Source organism: Pseudorasbora parva, chromosome 21, assembly GCF_024679245.1.
Source record: "Pseudorasbora parva isolate DD20220531a chromosome 21, ASM2467924v1, whole genome shotgun sequence".
In the NCBI taxonomy this organism is placed as follows: domain Eukaryota; kingdom Metazoa; phylum Chordata; class Actinopteri; order Cypriniformes; family Gobionidae; genus Pseudorasbora; species Pseudorasbora parva.
The window spans coordinates 40,013,259-40,032,505 of NC_090192.1; the positions used below are offsets into that span (position 1 = coordinate 40,013,259).

The 19,247-nt window shown below is 43.2% G+C and overlaps 1 protein-coding gene across 12 annotated transcripts in view; it reads right to left on the reverse strand.

Annotated features, from left to right (window-relative positions):
• The window catches only part of LOC137055365 (zinc finger MIZ domain-containing protein 1-like), a 79,837-nt gene that overhangs the window by 6,278 nt on the left and 54,312 nt on the right, over positions 1-19,247 (reverse strand). For all 12 annotated transcript variants that reach the window (XR_010899993.1, XR_010899986.1, XR_010899988.1 and 9 more), the window contains exons 7-22: positions 18,944-19,058; positions 18,285-18,475; positions 15,455-15,653; positions 14,604-14,810; positions 13,037-13,195; positions 12,474-12,533; positions 12,181-12,349; positions 11,969-12,110; positions 10,422-10,632; positions 9,365-9,470; positions 9,131-9,291; positions 8,181-8,248; positions 6,182-6,250; positions 5,889-6,112; positions 3,933-4,090; positions 3,126-3,344 (exon numbers count right to left, since the gene is read on the reverse strand). Coding sequence is in view for 1 of the 12 variants with exons in the window: in XM_067429088.1 (XP_067285189.1) it covers positions 3,126-3,344; positions 3,933-4,090; positions 5,889-6,112; positions 6,182-6,250; positions 8,181-8,248; positions 9,131-9,291; positions 9,365-9,470; positions 10,422-10,632; positions 11,969-12,110; positions 12,181-12,349; positions 12,474-12,533; positions 13,037-13,195; positions 14,604-14,810; positions 15,455-15,653; positions 18,285-18,475; positions 18,944-19,058 (2,458 nt within the window). In the remaining 11 variants the exon portion in view is untranslated. The remainder of the gene's footprint in view (positions 1-3,125; positions 3,345-3,932; positions 4,091-5,888; positions 6,113-6,181; positions 6,251-8,180; positions 8,249-9,130; positions 9,292-9,364; positions 9,471-10,421; positions 10,633-11,968; positions 12,111-12,180; positions 12,350-12,473; positions 12,534-13,036; positions 13,196-14,603; positions 14,811-15,454; positions 15,654-18,284; positions 18,476-18,943; positions 19,059-19,247) is intronic.

The following is a 19,247-nucleotide window of genomic DNA, read 5'->3' on the forward strand; positions in this document are numbered from 1 at the left end:
CCTACCCATCACAGGAAACATTCTGCATTTTTACTTTCTCATAAAAACTCCTCCTGTGTGATTTATAAGCCTTTTGTAAAGTGGGGACATGGGTAATGTCCTCATATTTCACCCTCTCCTGTAATACCTGTGTCATACCCATGGCATTATACACATTTGTGTCCTCATACGCCACAAAAACAAGCCCACATACACACACACACTCTCAAACAAACACACACACTAACGCACTCACACACACACACACTCACACACACACACACACACTATCACTCTGACACACACTAAATCACTCTCTCACACAAACACTAACGCTCTGACACACTCAAACACACACACACACACCCTCACACATACACACTCTCTCTCAGACACACTGACACACACACACTCTCTCAAAAACACACACTTACACTTTTTGAGTATCTGTGCTTTACTGGAGTGTTATTTTTTCTGTAAACTTATGACTTTAACTTCACTCCATCTGAAAGACAAATATCGTCCTTTTTCCTCCACTACATTTCTATCAAGGTCCTCGAAGTCGAAAGTCGTTTCTGTCGCAGCTCTGAAAGTCAGTGGATGATTTTTTTCTTCTTTAAAAGGTTTATTGTTTTGTTTTTTCAGACAGCCAATCAGTAATCACTCTTGTAGGGTCATGTGACGTTTCCCAACATTTTTCAATATCATCCAACAGCGGTGCTGGTGGGGTTTCCGTCTTCGCAGACTGGAACTTCTTCTTCGCCTCTTCTGCTGAACTGCTAGCTGTCAACATCCGGATTAATATGTTCAACATTCGCTAGTTAGTTACACGCCACTTTCTAAAGCCAAGTGGTGTGTTATCTGTGCGCATTTTGAGCTATGCGTGTCTACGGCGTGTGATAAACAAAATAAATAATTCATTACATTTATATAGCGCTTTTCAAGGCACTCAAAGCGCTTTACATGGAAGGGGGAATCTCCTCAACCACCACCAATGTGCAGCACCACCTGGATGATGCGACGGCATCCATATTGCGCCAGAACGCTCACCACACACCAGCTGATTGGTGGAGAGGAGACAGAGTGATGAAGCCAATAAGGATATGGGGATGATTAGGAGGCCATGATGGACAGCGGCCAGTGGGCAAATTTGGCCAGGATGCTTTTTTGATTCCGCGTGAATCTTTACACCTAAATGATCGATCATCCCCGCTTGTGATTCCGGGTGCATAGGCCGAAACAAACCATTATGTGTGTGTGTCCACAATGTAAATCGATTTATAAACGTAGCCTACTATATTATGTTTTTTTGAAAATGTAAAAACCCAAAATGTGTCTTGTGATGGGTACACTGTAAAAAAAATTGTTGGTTTTTGTTGGTTTAACTTAAAAAAGTAAGTAACCTGGTTGCCTTAAAATTTTGAGTTTATTGAAATTAAAAATTTGAGTTGATACAATGAAGGAAATGTGTTTAATAAATAGAAACTCAAAATATTATTGTGTCTGAACAACATAAAAAAAATGATAAATCATGAAAATAGCACAATTTGGCTGCGTCCTCAGAAATATTACCCAATATGCTTACACAATCTTTTAATAATATTTTAATAAAGGTTGTCGAATCTCAAAAAATTTAATTGTATTAACTCAAAATTTTAATTTCAATTAACTCAAAATTAAGGCAACCAGGTAACTTTTTTTTCTAAATAATATTATACAGTATAGCTTTAGGGATCAGGGTTGGGTGTAGGCAATCGTTATCGTGATTGGCATGGCCAAAATAAATGTTTAGAATCAGGCATTTCCACTGATATGGTTTGGGGGACAAAAAAAAAACACGCATATGACATCATACCCATGTGCCTTGATAAACTCATCGCGATTGGTCGATGAGACGCTACCAGGAACGGCCAATAGGCATTCTTGTGTCATGACGGGAACGCGGTGCCCAAGCCGCAGCTGGACCCTTCTCACATTTTTTGAACAATGATCAGTTTAGCAAAATGGAAGAAGACAGCTCCTCAGTACAGTGTGTGCACTCATGGCCAGATTTAGAAAGTATCTTTCAGTTTTCTGAAAAGATTAAAGATTCGTTTAGTTGGCATACATTTGATGCATGTTTCATAAAACTTAAAACTGTAAATCTCTAAAGCCCCTTTCACACTGCACGTCGGACCCGCAATATTCCCGGAGCATTGCCGGGTCGCCTTCTGTCTGAAAGCAACCACGTCCCGGCATTGATTACCGAATTGGACCCGGGTCGGGGACCTAGTAATATTGCGGGATTCGACCCGGGACGAGCACTGTGTGAACAAAAGCCGAAACTAATGCCGCAGCGTGTACGTAGTTATCGTGCGACTCCTAGAGCTTGTTTTTTCAATAATACAACCCTGCAGTGCCAGAAGAGCTCGTCGGTGTTTTAAACGCAGAGAGTGTTCGTCTACAAAAGAAACTAAAATTAAACAAGCAGAAATGAGCGCAAACTGGACACAAGTCGAGACCACGGAGCTCCTTACTATCCGCGCTGAAGCTGAGATCGCTCGCCGTTATACGTCACATCCGGATGTCACGTGTCGACTCGACCCGGGACCGTTAAGCGTTGTGTGTGAAAGCGCTCATATTACGGTATTTCGCTGGCAGTGTGAATGGACCAAATCTAGCGGCCCGGGAACAAATGCCGGGTCGCATTATCCGTGTATTTGCCGGAATCGCAGTGTGAAAGGGGCTTAAGAGAAAGAGAAGAGTAAACGTTGGGAGAATATCAGATGTGTATCAGTGTATTGGATCCGTGCATTCGGCCTTAAAGTGACAGCAGCTTTGTAACTTTTCTACAAGTATTTAAATGAGTTTAAGTTAGTCGTCTGCTAGTGTGTCAGATGGAGCGTCACTGACTGGCTTAAACCATGATGGCATAATGTGCATTTATACAACTATAATAAAATAATGCGCTGACATAAAAAAGGAAATTTTTGAAAACAAATACTTCTGTGCTTTTACTCAAGTAAAAATCAGTTTTTTCAACTTTCACTTGTAACGGAGTAATATTTGACCAGTAGTACTGTTACTTTTACTCCAGTAATGAAGTTGTGTACTTCGTCCACCTCTGCGGATTAATAAAGGAAAAGCAGACGCTCATCTGAACTCACATCTAAAGAGGCCTCGCGCACGTCTGCACTGCTCTGACCCTCCAGGTTAAAGGTCATCTCTGGGTGCATGTGGACGCCGGGGGCGGAGCTCTGCTGTGTGGGCGGCGGCCTGCAGGGAGGGGGCGGGGCGCTGTGATGTAACGGCTGACTGTTGGGCGGCCGATGCATGCTGTGCTGCAGGGGATTGTGGGATTGATCTGTGCTGAGGGGGTGAGGCGGCTGTGAAGAACAGAAGACAAAATATACATAAAACAACACATTTATTAATTAAATGCACAGCATGTCAGTATTAGCAATACACACACACTCTGACACACACTAACACATTCTCTCTGAAACACACACACGTCTGGTTCACTATCTTTGTCGGGACTCTCCATAGACGTAATGGCTTTTATACTGTACAAACCGTATTTTCTATCCCCCTAAACTGCCCCTAAACCTACACATCACACACACACACACACACACACACACACACATACACACACACACACACTAACGCTCTGACAAACAATAACACACACACACACACTCTCTCTCTCAAACACATACACTCTCTCAGACACACTAACACACACACACACACACTAACGCTCTGACAAACAATAACACACACACACACACACACTTTCTCTCTCAAACACACACACTCTCTCAGACACACTAACATACACACACACACACACACACACACACACACAATATATATATCCTGAACAAAACAGAACTGTGATTGGTCATTTCAGATGTCAGTCACACGTCCTCTCCCTAAGTGGGCGGGCCTTGTGTGGTTTGGTGACTCACCGTGTCGTGTAGTGTGTGTGTCAGGCCGCTCTCAGAGGTCAGCAGGTCAGCGGGGCTGCGGGACAGGTGCGACCCCTGAATGAACTCACTAACTGATGATCCTGGAGGGTTGCCATGGGGATAGTCACCAAACTTACTGTGGCCCTGGTAACTGTTGCCTGGTGAAACAAAAAGTGCGACAAAAGCATTTACACATTTGTATTCACACACAGTAGGCGTTTCTCAATGTCAAGGAAGGATCCTCAGAAGCCACAATTCTAAGGATGCCACGTCATCGACATCCGACGAAGGACTGTTCCAATGTCGAGGATCCTCGGAATCTCAACCAAGGACTGAGTCCTTCGTTCGAAAAATATGCCATATACAGGAAAGGATGCATATGAGTAGCCTTCGCGCTCTTTGCGTTCTCAAATCACCCACAATCCTATGCGCGCAGCTTTGCTATCTTCAGACGTTCCCGGAGTCGGATCGTGAACGGGGCAAATATGCTTGTATCGGGGTTCGTAGATGGGAAGGAAGGAGGCGGGAACCAGCAAACGTTCAAGAACATTTGTTATAACCGTAGTAAATATAAGTAAAGTTTAACCTTTAAATGCCGGTACAAATTACTACTGTATTGATTAAAAAAAATACGAATAATGTTACACATAACGTTATTGATGTTATTGACCTTTTCACTGACGTAATGACGTAATGGCCATCAATAACGTTATGTGTAACGTTATTTGTATTTTTTTAATATCAATACAGTAGTAATTTGTACCGGTATTTAAACGTTAAACTTTACTTATATTTACTACGGTTATAACAAATGTTTGGTAACGTAAATAAAAGCATTGTGGCAAGCAGCGAGGTGAGGGACCGTGGAGTGATAATGAGCGGCAGCTGATCGCCACCACACCGGTCTCGGCTCACGGCAGTGACGGGAGTATAATTGGAGGAGCGTGGAAGACGAGAGAGGACTGGGCCTGGACTTTATGTTATGGTTTGTTTATGGTTTATTATCTGTGTGCGGGCAGTCGCCCGTGAGGGGTTTCCCGCGTTACTTTCCTTTTGTTTATTATTTATTATAAAGTTGTTGAACGTTTGCTGGTTCCCGCCTCCTTCCTTCCCATCTACGAACCCCGATACAAGCATATTTGCCCCGTTCACGCTCCGACTCCGGGAACGACTGAAGACAGCAAAGCTGCGCGATGACGTGGCATCCTTAGAATTCTGGCTTCCGAGGATCCTTCCTTGACATTGAGAAACGCCTCTAGTGTCCGTCATCACACTGGAAGAAGAAGAAGAAGAAGAAGAAGAAGAAGAAGAAGAAGAAGAAGAAGAAGAAGAAGAAGAAGAAGAAGAAGAAGAAGAAGAAGAAGAAGAAGAAGAAGAAGAAGAAGAAGAAGAAGAAGAAGAAGAAGAAGAAGAAGAAGAAGAAGAAGAAGAAGAAGAAGAAGAAGAAGAAGAAGAAGAAGAAGAAGAAGAAGTTTTATTTATATAGCGCCTTTTTTATTTTTTTTATACCTTGTATATGCCACTGCCCCTCAAAATGTCTGTGCACAGCCCTGTGTGTGTGTGTGTGATGGGTAGGTTTACTGGCAGGGACAGTGTGAGTGTGTGTGTGTGTGTGTGTGTGTGTGTGTGTAGTTCAGTAGATGTGTGTGTGTATAATTCAGTGTGTGTGTTTGTGTGTGTATTTCAGTAGATGTGTGTGTGTGTATTTCAGTGGGTGTGTGTGTGTGTAATTCAGTAGATGTGTGTAGTTCAGTAGATGTGTGTGTGTGCGTGTAATTCAGCAGGTTTGTGTGTATGTATGTGTGTGTGTGTATTTCAGTAGATGTGTGTCTGTATTTCAGTAGGTGTGTGTTTGTGTATTTCAGTAGATGTGTGTGTGTATTTCAGTAGGTGTGTGTGTGTGTGTGTGTGTGTGTGTTTGTGTATTTCAGTAGATGTGTATGTGTGTGTGTGTACCGGCGCTGCTGTTCTGCGGGGTCAGGTTTGGATACGGAGACGCTCCCGGGCCAAGCCGAGCGATCATGTCCGTCACGTTGGGCAGCACCATCTGACTGGGGCTCGTGGTCTTGAAGCGTTTGGCCATCAGCCCGTCCGGATCCTCTTTAATGTGCAGCTCAGATTTGATCCGGACCGGCCTCCAGCCGCACGACGGGTCTATCGTGACCTCCTCGAACTCGGAGCTGAAAGAGGATCTGCGGTCAGTCTAGAGACGTCTAAATCCGGCTCAGCCAAATCAAGGACAGACTTACTTCTGGAGGGCGTTCAGGATCCCCCACGTGTACTGATCCACCTCCAGACCTTCTAACACCGCGGACTTACTGAAGAGGAAACAGGAGATCAGGGGCCGGGGGCATAAACCACTTAGACTAGCTTAAAGTAAGTCATCCAGTTTTTTTCTTTAAGACTGCTCCTAACGTTTTAAAATCAGTTACATAAAATGGTAGATCGGTTCGATTTTAATAGGAAAAGTAAGACTGATTATATTTTGACTAATTGGTAGTTGGACAAATTAGTGCTTAAGACACAGTCTTAAAGGGATAGTTCACTTTAAAATGAAGATTCTGTCCTCCTTTACTCATCCTCAAGTTGTTTCAAACCTGTATGAATTTCTTTCTTCAGCTGAACACAAGGAAGATATTTTGAAGAATGTCAGTAACCAAACAGTTAACTGGAGCCATTGACTTCCATTATATGGAAAAAAAATACTATGGAAGTCAATGGCTCCAGTTAACTGTTTGGTTACTGACATTCTTCAAAATATCTCCCCTTGTGTTCAGCTGAAGAAAGAAATGCATACAGGTTTGAAACAACTTGAGGATGAGTAAAGGAGGACAGAATCTTCATTTTAAAGTGAACTATCCCTTTAAAGTCGTGGCTAAGTTTATGCAACTAGCCCCAATTCTGCAGTTAGACATCTCAGGGCCCTTTCACACCGGACGCCATTTTGACGTGCGAATAATTTGCGATGGTTTTTATTTTTTGATCAGCTGTTTGTGTAATAAGCTCTTGCACACTGAACGCAAACGTGCTGCGGTGAAAAAACGACATTTATTTGCACCAGGGATGCAACAATACAGCTAGTCCACGGTTCAATACACACCTCGGTTTTAAACCACGGTTTTCGGTTCGGTTCAGTTTTTTTACTATTCTATTTTTAGGCGACAGGAACAGAAAAAGGTTAAGAAGAAAATGTTTTTATTGTAATACTCTTTCTTTATTTTACTTAAAAGACTTGAAAAACCTAACTTAAACTTAACTTTACTTTAAAAAAAAAAACTTGTACACACTCCTGATGTGCTGTATAATATAAAAAAAATATGTAAAGATTTAAAGTGGCAGCTCAGAGATGTACAGTAGCATTTAAGTACGAAACTGAATGAATAAATGTAGGTTGAAATTAAAAATATAGTCTTCAATATGCAATATACATGAATTGACAGCTACTGTATACTTTATTCAAGAGCAGTGAGTGATATTTCTCTTTGTTTTTAGTTGTTTTATTTAAATAATTTTTGAGGTGAGCTGTCCCTTTAAGGTCAAGTGTTCACTATGATACAGACACACGATTTTAAATTAGAAAAAAATGCAATTTACAAGCGCGTATTGAACCGTGAATGCCGTACCGAATAGTACAATATTAAATTGAGAATTGTGACATCCCTAATTTGCCCACTTTAGGCTACAGACAGCAAAAACGTAACCTTTTGAGTTATAAATTGTCGATGTTTTTTCTAAACCTTTAAAGGAAGTGTATGTAAGATTGTGGCCCAAATCTGGTACTGCAGTCACTTTCAAATGACTGTAGAGCGGTGTATCCCCCTCCCCCTGACTCGAGGTTGCCAGATTGGCTGCAGGATCAGCAGGAACGTTTGAAGATCTGCAGCTGTGGTAGCTATAGCAGATCTGGCAACCCCAAACACTACTGACTTCGTGATTGGTCAATAGATGGAGGGCGGAGCTTCAGGCCAAAACACAACATTAACATCAACATCAGCTGAGGGCTGCAACAACAACTTTATAATGACAATATCCTGGCCAGACTACTGTTGTCAGTGATAGAAGTGTGTGCTAGCTCCTGTAGAAGATTAGCAAACTCCTCTTCAGACTCTTTGTACTTTTAAACAAAATGAAAAGCTCGTCTCCACTGAATGAGGAAGTGTCCGTGTTTTCTCAGTTGTATATATTCACTTTTTCGTTACGCGTCGGGTGTGAAAGGGCCTTCATCTGAGGACTGAATGAGGCTCTTACTTGCACACCGGACATCTCCACGTGCCCCGCTCACAGTTCAGCTCCAAATACGACTCCAGGTCAAAGCACTGTCACAGAACATCATCTCAACGTCAACACAACATATGCTGCTCTTTTCTAATTTTTTTTAAAGAATCCTAAACAAATACATAAAATGATGGTTTCCCCACAGAAATATGAACTGTTTTCAACACTGATAATAATCCTAAATGTGTGTTGATCATCAGATCCTCATCTGAGAATGATTAGTGAAGGATCATGTGACTCTGAAGACTGGAGTAATGATGATAAATTCAGCTTTGATCACAGGAATAAATCACACTTTACTATGTTTCTAATTTGGGATTTTCCTTAGTTGTCAGTTATAATCATCAAAATTAATAGAAATAAAACATTTGAAATATATCAGTCTGTGTGTAATGAATGAATATAATATACAAGTTTCACTTTTTGAATGGAATTAGTGAAATAAATCAACTTTTTGATGATATTCTAATTACATGACCAGCACCTTGATATTCACAAAGAGAACAGATGATTTACACTGGAGGAATATTACACAATTTTTACTGTATTTTTAATAAAATAAATGGACTGAAGAAAAAGATCAGTAGTGTATTTTCATGCTTAAATATACATATTATTTATACTGTGTGAGAAAAAAAAGTTGTATTATAAAGACAACATTTTTATAAAATGAAATAGACTTTTTTATTTCATACTTTATTGAAGGTAAACTATTTATTTTTAATTTATTTGTGTCTTTTTTTAGACTAATTTTGGATGTATCAGCGTGATGAAATATTTAAATAAATGTAATAAATTTTTTACTATAAATATAATTCCCGAGCAGACTTACAGTTGAATTTAAAAGCCCTAAAACACCTAAAAGCCTTTTTCATGCTTTAGATACCAAAGCCATTGTTTAAGCGGTTTAAAGCCTTCCTGACCTGCACATGTTTGCAGTCATGGCCTCTCGCCGGCAGCTGAATACGCCGGAATGTGATGGGACATATTAAAGAGACTCTGATGGCCGTTTGCTCCACCCCGTCGTCAGCATTCAGTCCGGCTCCGGCCACAGACACGGCTACACTGCTGAAGTTCCTCTTCACTGAAGACACACATCATTACAACACTGATCAGTGAGCCTGAGCCCCTGAAACAGAGACGGACTGAAGCGTTACCCTTCGTGATGCAGTGTTCAGCGGTGAGGAGTCGCTTCCTCAGTAAGCCCTGCAGAACCGATCGAACTGACGGCCGGTGGACCAGCTGGAGGACAAACAGGTGCGACTGCAGAGAGAACAGACCACAACGCTCACACAACGCCCACACAACACTCACACAACGCCCACACAACACTCACACAACGCCCACACAATGCTCACACAACGCCCACACAACACTCACACAACGCCCACACAATGCTCACACAACTCTCACACAACTCTCACACAACTCTCACACAACGGCCACACAACTCCCACACAACTCCCACACAACTCTCACACAACGCCTATACAACGCCCACACAACGCTCACACAAAGCCCACACAACGCTCACACAACTCCCACACAACATTCACACAACGGCCACACAACTCCCACACAACGCTCACACAACACTCACACAACACCCACACAATGACCACACAACGATCACACAACGCCCACACAATGCCCACACAACGCTCACACAACGGCCACACAACGCCCACACAACGCTCACACAACGGCCATACAACGCTCACACAACTCCCACACAACATTCACACAACGGCCACACAACTCCCACACAACGCTCACACAACGGCCACACAACGCTCACACAACTCCCACACAACATTCACACAACGGCCACACAACTCCCACACAACGCTCACACAACGGCCACACAACGCTCACACAACGGCCACACAACGCTCATACAACGGCCACACAACTCCCACACAACGCTCACACAAAGCCCACACAACGGCCACACAACTCCCACACAACATTCACACAACGGCCACACAACTCCCACACAACGCTCACACAACGGCCACACAACTCCCACACAACGCTCACACAACGCCCACACAACGCCCACACAACGCTCACACAACGCCCACACAACGCTCACACGACGCCCACACAACGCTCACACAACGCCCACACAACACCCACACAACGCCCACACAACGCTCACACAACGTATGTGTCTGTGTGTGTGTGTGTGTGTGTGTGTGTGTGTAAACTCACACAGCAGCAGGCCGCCACTGTGATCTGGATGGTGTTGCGGCCCGGCTGGCACACAGGCTTCAGGTGAAGGGCTTTGTGGGACGTCTTGTTGTCTCCGCGCTCGATGGTGAGAGGCGTGGCGTTGACACTGACCTGCACCGACGCCGGCCAGTTAGTGTGCATCTGACGGTCTTCATGGTGATAACACTTAAACTGAAGCTCCAGATCAGACCTGACACACACAAATAAAATGATAAACGCCTCAACAACACTTTGGAATACATATTAGATCTGGCAGCTGAATATTGTCATATTGAATTGAGTGTTCTACAGCAATTTATTAGCTGCTCTACTATCACATAAATGCTCACATCCACGCGCGCGTGTTTGTGTTTCTCTGTGTAGGCATGTTTTTGTGACATATGAGGACACAAATGTGTATAATGCCATGGGTATGACACAGGTATTACAGGAGAGGGTGAAATATGAGGACATTACCCATGGCCCCACTTTACAAAAGGCTTATAAATCACACAGGAGGAGTTTTTATGAGAAAGTAAAAATACAGAATGTTTCCTGTGATGGGTAGGTTTAGGGGCTGTGTGTGTGTGTGTGTGTGTGTGTGTGTGTGTGTGTGTGTGTGTGTGTGTGTGTGTGTGTGTGTGTGTGTGTGTGTGTGTGTGTGTGTGTGTTTGTGTGTGTGTGTGTGTGTGTGTGATGGGTAGGTTTAGGGGCAGTGCAAGGGGATAGAAAATACGGTTTGTACAGTATAAAAACCATTACGCCTATGGAATGTCCCCACGTCACAAAAACAAACGAGTGAGTGTGAGTGTGAGTGTGTGTGTGTGTGTGTGTGTGTGTGTGTGTGTGTGTGTGTGTGTGTGTGTGTGTGTGTGTGAGTGAGTGAGTGAGTGAGTGAGTGAGTGAGTGTGTGCGTGTGTTGGCCATACCTGTCAACATTTGGGTACAATTGTTACAAATACAAAAGATTAATCCTTATTAAAGGTACTGAAGTTATTTACTCAAGAGCAGAGCATATTTAGTGAGCAATTACTTCTGTTCTTCACATTGTCATTATAAGTGAATACTGTCACTTTAAAAGATCTTCCGCTGTCGCACATGATGAAGTCGCAGTTACAAAACGTACAAAACGCGTGACTGACCCCGACCTGCTCCTCTTCAGAAAATTACATTGGCTGTCCCATTGATCACGGTATTTACACGAGGGTTTGTGTTTATTGGCGAGAGCCTTCCGTCTCTATCGTTGCGTCCATTATCCGTCTCTGTTTTGTTTTTCCCCGCGTTGTCACTCGTCGTCATCTGACCTCACACACTAACCTCGCGACAACGGCCCCCTGTAGGCTACTGCAGATGGCAGTTATCGCAAGGCTAGTTACAGCGCTCAAATTGGAAATGTTTTTGTTTTTTTACTCCAGTATTATTATTTTTTAATAACGCAGGTTATAATACGGGAGATTTACGCCAAAATACGAATACGGGAGGACGGCGGGAAAGAAGGGTAAAATAAGACTTTTCCCTGACAGCCAGGTATGGTGTTGGCTCCTCACCTCCACATGAGCGTCTGGTGGACGGTGGGCCGCAGGTGGAAGACGTGATTACTGACGGCCAGGTTGTGTTCGAGTCTGAACGGGTCCAGAACCACACCGTCCCGGACCGGGAACGTCAGGCGGAGCTCCTCGTTAGGGTTACCTAGGAAACAACAAGCTAATGATCTGATCCAGTGACAGTAACTCAAAATGTCCATGGAGAATATTCAAACCTGGAGGGGGCGGCAGTGCACTTATGCTGGGTTTGATATCAGGAGGAAACTGGGGCTTTATGTCCTGGTTTGGCGACAGATACGGTGGCATGTTACCTCCTGGAGTCACGGGGGGCGTGGGGTTCCCCGGTAACGGAGAGTGGGGGTAACTGACCATCGACCGCGGAGGCTAAAAACACACACACACACACACACACACACACACACACACACACACACACACACACACACACACACACGTGAAGTCACTACAGAAACGGCTGAAACTGCAGCTGACTGGACATCTGACGTACCCCGCTCATGCTGGACTGGTTGTAATGAAAGTTCCCCGTGCTGAAGTTATTACTGGGCTCCTGTAGAGAGAAACACACACTCTTACGCTGCTAACATGGCACAGAAGTTCAGCCTATTTCCAATGTGAGAATTCAGAATCCATGATTTAGGCAAAATACATGCCATAAACACGGACAGAAAACATGACACACTCAACTCATTTGTATCACTATATATAAATATATATACATATGAGACTGTCCTAGAATTTGGCTATATAATATAAAAATAAAAATAAAAAATAAAAACATTCTGGAAGCGCGTTCCAGGCTATTGGATATAGCGTTGTATTTGAGGTTAAAAATTATATAAATACGGCTCGATTTCTCACACAAACTGATCGTTTTGTGACTTAAGAGTTAAAACTCGTCATTTATGTTCTACTGAAGAAGCAAACACACCTACATGTTGGATGCACTGGGGGTCAGCAGATAAACATCTAATATTCATTTTTGGGTGAACTATCCCTTTAAAATCGTCGTTAGAAGGCAGTATAACACCAGTTGAGTGTTTCCTAACGGACCTTGTATAAGTGTCCCACGCTGCCGGTCTGGTACTGTGCTGCAGGCCTGGCTGGAGCCGGCGGTCTCTGCGCGGGGTAATGGGGTGAGGTCGGGTTCGAGAACTGCCCCTGCTGAGAGGAAAACTGCCCGTTTGGTCCATACTGCTGCCCGTAGCTTCCCTACAGTAAAACAAACACTCATTCACATCACACACAGATAGAAGAACACTGATTCTGGATTACAGAGGGTTTTAGTTGCAGGAGTTAGTTGCTAGCACACACACAGATCAGGCATAACATTATGAAAAGTGAATAACACTGATGATCTCTTCATCACGGCTCCTGTTAGTGGGTGGGATACATTAGGCAGCAAGTGAACATTTTGTCCTCAGAGTTGATGTGTTAGAAGCAGCAAAAATGGGCAAGCGTAAGGATTTGAGCGAGTTTGACAAGGGCCAGATTGTGACGGCTAGACGACTGGGTCAGAGCATCTCCAAAACTGCAGCTCTTGTGGGCTGTTCCCGGTCTGCAGTGGTCAGTATCTATCAAAAGTGCTCCAAGGAAGGAACAGTGGAGAACCGGCCACAGGGTCATGGGCGGCCAAGGCTCATTGATGCACGTGGGGAGCGAAGGCTGGCCCGTGGGGTCCGATCAAACAGACGAGCTACTGGAGCTCAAACTGCTCCAGAAGTTAATGTTGGTTCTGATAGAAAGCTGTCAGAATACACAGAGGATCTCGTATGGGGCGGCATAGCCGCTGACCAGTTAGGGTGACCATGCTGACCCCGCCGAAAGCACCAACAGTGGCACGTGAGCATCAGAACTGGACCACGGAGCAATGGAAGAAGGTGGTCTAGTTTGCGGAATCACGTTTTCCTTTACATCACGTAGATGGCCGGGTGTGTGTGTGTGTGTGTGTGTGGCTTACCTGGGGAACACATGGCCCCAGGATGCACTATGGGAAGAAGGCGAGCCAGCGGAGGCAGTGTGATGCTTTGGCCAATGTTCTGCTGGGAAACCTTGGGTCCTCCATCCATGTGGATGTTACTTTGACACGCTCCACCTACCTAAGCATTGCTGAGACCATGTTCAGCCTTTCATGGAAACGGTATTCTGGTGGCTGTGGCTCTTCCAGCAGGATAATGCTCCTGACACAAAGCACAAATGCTTCAGGAATGGTTTGAGGAGCACAACAACCAGTTTGAGGCGTCGACTCGGCCTCCAGATTCCCCAGATCTCAATCCAATCGAGCATCTGTGGGATGAGCTGAACAAACAAGTCCGATCAATGGAGGGCCCACCTCGCAACTGACTGGACTTAAAGGATCTGCTGCTAACATCTTGGTGCCAGATACCACAGCACACCTTCAGGAGTCTAGTGGAGTCCATGCCTCGACGGGTCAGGGGGACCAACAACATTAAAATAGGTCATAATATTATGCCTGTAAATTTTTCATGCAGTTTTATTTACTTTTAAATATTTATTTATTGGCTTTAATTAAGGAAAGATCCATCAGGCATACATGAGGATTTTGGAAGGATTCATCAGTTTGCATTTTCACAGCATTTTGAATCTGAGGTTTCCTCACCTCTCCAGGATACGGTCTCTTCACCCCCTGCATGGGCCGTGGCCCGTAGCCCTGCTGGGGCATCCTCTGAGGGTGACCCCCGTACTGCCCCATCTGCCCCCGAGGCTGGCCCATGTTCATGCCAGGGTGGGGCCCCCGGGGGCCGGGCTGATTCACAAACTGAGTGCTGTAAGTCTGGCTTGGTCCCATCTGAAAGGAGGAGCACACCTAGAAGACAAACAAACAAAACACTCAAACTCATCACTTCAGAGCTGGACAGTAACTAAGGTCATTTACTCGAGTACTGTACTTAAGTACACTTTTTGAGTACCTGAGTATATTTTTTTCTGGAAACGTATGACTTTAACTTAACTACAATTGAAAGACAAATATAGTACTTTTTACTCCACTACATTTCTATTAAGCTCCTCAAAGTCGAAAGGGGTCAATGTTTATGATAACACTCTAAACCCGAAACTGACTGTAAAAAGGTGATTTAAACAACTTTAAATGTGAATGTTGGTGATTTGTGACTGAAACTCTTGGTGTTCTCTCATGTCTCGATGTCTCTCCTGGTCTCCACGTCAGCTCTGTTTGATCTGATATCTGTGGTTTATAACAGTGAACTCTACGCCGAATGCTTCACTAGATCTCACAGTAGCGATCGTTAATAATCCTTGGGTGAATTCAAGCGCTTTCTCACTGGATCTCCAGCGCTGTTACTAACGGTGTCATGTGATCGAGATCGGCTTGTGTGTGAGCTCGAGCTCACACACTGAAAATGCTGAAAATGCAAAAAACGTTGCAGGAATTATGATATCGACGACCGTTAAATAGTCTGTGAAAAGCGTCCATTTTAGATGCTCCCTCACCGGGCCGTATTGGTTCATGTCCTTGTGTTGTGTCTCCTGTAGGGCGGCGACTGTTGCCGTGGCCGTGGCGGTCGCCGTGGCAGCGGCAGCAGCAACAGCGGCAGCGGCGGCGGCCGCAGCTGGTTGGCTGAAGTCAGAAGGGGGGCGTGTCTGTGAAGGTAGGCCCATCCCACCGGCGTGGTTAGGACCGCCCCCATAACTGCAGGAGAGAGAGAAAGAGTTCAGGACTGCAGTACACACACACTAAACATACTAAAGTTACATTGAACACACACCTGCAGGACAAAACAAGGCTTACCTGCATTGCCCGACAAGCAGGAAAACACGAACAGAATCGCGAAATCCAGTTATGAAACACTGAATTTACTTTATAACGCGTATATGATTTGTATAACTGTATAAATCAATGTTTTATGCCTTCATTTGATTGCCAGAAAAATGTAAATACACAACACAGAATTTCTGGGGGAAAATTATAGAAATAATTATATAAAAAAAATATATTTTTATGAATTAATTAAACATGCTTTTTGAAGATTACAATTTAATTAAAGCATTAAAATGGAATCCAGAAAAAAAAAACTGAATTTGGTGAAATTTGATAAGAAGAAAAATATTTGAAAGTGCCCTAAACATCCTTCAACTTTTAATAAATGATTGTTAAATTGTATAAGTTTCATGATTTCAATTAATTAGACATGTCTTTTACTCAAATTTAATTTAATCATTAAAGTCCAAAAAAGATAACAACAGAATTTGGGAGAAAATAAAATGGATTTCATAGGGAAATAATTATTTTATTTTAATTCATTTTAATTAAAAACAACTGTATTAATAGTTAAAAATAAATCAGTATACAGCTTACTGGTGATGCGTATCTCCCATAGAAAACCATTACACACATTTTTAAAAGTGGTTAAATGCATTAAAACAGTGATATTAGAGGAACAAATTCAATATACAGCTTATTAATAAAGCGTACTATATAAAGGCCAGCAGATGAACCCAGATTCTACGAAAGCAACACGTAAAGTTTCCCATCAAGCATTTCCTTTATAATGGTTATATATCGGTTAGAGAACCATTTCATCAAATCTGTATTCATATGTCTCTATATAATATATCTATACAGGGAGTGCAGAATTATTAGGCAAGTTGTATTTTTGAGGATTCATTTTATTATTGAACAACAACCATGTTCTCAATGAACACAAACTCATTAATATCAAAGCTGAATATTTTTGGAAGTTTTAGTTTTTAGTTTTAGCTATTTTAGGGGGATATCTGTGTGTGCAGGTGACTATTACTGTGCATAATTATTAGGCAACTTAACAAAAAACAAATTTATACCCATTTCAATTATTTATTTTTACCAGTGAAACCAATATAACATCTCAACATTCACAAATATACATTTCTGACATTCAAAAACCAAACAAAAACAAATCAGTGACCAATATAGCCACCTTTCTTTGCAAGGACACTCAAAAGCCTGCCATCCATGGATTCTGTCAGTGTTTTGATCGGTTCACCATCAACATTGCGTGCAGCAGCAACCACAGCCTCCCAGACACTGTTCAGAGAGGTGGACTGTTTCCCCTCCTTGTAAATCGCACATTTGATGATGGACCACAGGTTCTCAATGGGGTTCAGATCAGGTCAACAAGGAGGCCATATCATTAGATTTTCTTCTTTTATACCCTTTCTTGCCAGCCACGCTGTGGAGTACTTGGACGCGTGTGATGGAGCATTGTCCTGCATGAAAATCATGTTTTTCTTGAAGGATGCAGACTTCTTCCTGTACCACTGCTTGAAGAAGGTGTCTTCCAGAAACTGGCAGTAGGACTGGGAGTTGAGCTTGACTCCATCCTCAACCCGAAAAGGCCCCACAAGCTCATTTTTGATGATACCAGCCCAAACCAGTACTCCACCTCCACCTTGCTGGCGTCTGAGTCGGACTGGAGCTCTCTGCCCTTTACCAATCCAGCCACGGGCCCATCCATCTGGCCCATCAAGACTCACTCTCATTTCATCAGTCCATAAAACCTTAGAAAAATCAGTCTTGAGATATTTCTTGGCCCAGTCTTGACGTTTCAGCTTGTGTGTCTTGTTCAGTGGTGGTTGACTTTCTGCCTTTCTTACCTTGGCCATGTCTCTGAGTATTGCACACCTTGTGCTTTTGGGCACTCCAGTGATGTTGCAGCTCTGAAATATGGCCAAACTGGTGGCAAGTGGCATCTTGGCAGCTGCACGCTTGACTTTTCTCAGTTCACGGGCAGTTATTTTGCGCTTTGGTTTTTCCACACGCTTCTTGCGACCCTGTTGACTATTTTGAATGAAACGCTTGATTGTTCGATGATCACGCTTCAGAAGCTTGGCTATTTTAAGACTGCTGCATCCCTCTGCAATATATCTCACTATTTTTGACTTTTCTGAGCCTGTCGAGTCCTTCTTTTGACCCATTTTGCCAAAGGAAAGGAAGTTGCCTAATAATTATGCACACCTGATATAGGGTGTTGATGTCATTAGACCACGCCCCTTCTCATTACAGAGATGCACATCACCTAATATGCTTAATTGGTAGTAGGCTTTCCAGCCTATACAGCTTGGAGTAAGACAACATGCATAACGAGGATGATGTGGTCAAAATACTCATTTGCCTAATAATTCTGCACTCCCTGTATATATATAATAATTTTGACAGTGAAACACGCATTTATATATGTAGACTCTAAGTAAATCAGGGAAAGTTTTCAGCGTTTAAACGTTTTTTTATTGTATTTTATTTTTTTATAAATGATATGAATAATAAAAAGCAAGAGACACTGACTTGCCCCCGAACCCTCCTCCTCCGGGGTAGTTGGATCTCCCGTACATCCCCTGCTGCATGTAGGCCTGGCTTGGATTAACCTTGGAGGAAAATGGCTGCTGTGCCGTAAACTGTCCCGGGTTCATAACCCCGTTACCTCCGCTCATGGGGTTCATATGACTGTTAGGGTTTGCCATGGGGTTCCCCAAAACCTAAACACACACACACACACACACATGTTGGTCTATGTGGTTTACAGGGACTCTCCATAGGCGTAATGGTTTTTATACCGTACAAACCGTACTTTCTATCCCCTTACACTGCCCCTAAACCTACCCATCACACACACACACACACACACACACACACACACACACACACACACACACACACACTGCCCCTAAACCTAACCATCACAGGAAACATTCTGCATTTTTACTTTCTCAAAAAAACATCATTTAGTATGTTTTTAAGGCCATTTGAATTATGAGGACATTTGATATGTCTTCATAAACCACATTTATAGTGTAATACCAGTGTAATACCCATGTAGTTATACAAATTTGTGTCCTCATAAACCACATAAACAGGCTCACACACACACACACACACACACACACACACACACACACACACACACACACACACACACACACACACACACACACACACACTCTTACGTGACTTTGTGTCGTGTTGGTCACGCCCCATACGGTGGTCACCACTGAAACTGAGCCGGGCGGCTGACTGCTGTTTTGTTGCCAGGAGACGGAGTCGTATTGAAACGGTGCATCACTATGGAGATCAGGAAAGATGTAAACAGTTAAAGGGTTACTTCAGCGATTCGCATTAAAGGGTTACTTCAGCGATTTGCATTAAAGGGTTACTTCAGCGATTCGCATTAAAGGGTTACTTCAGCGATTCGCATTAAAGGGTTACTTCAGCGATTCACATTAAAGGGTTACTTCAGTGATTCGCATTAAA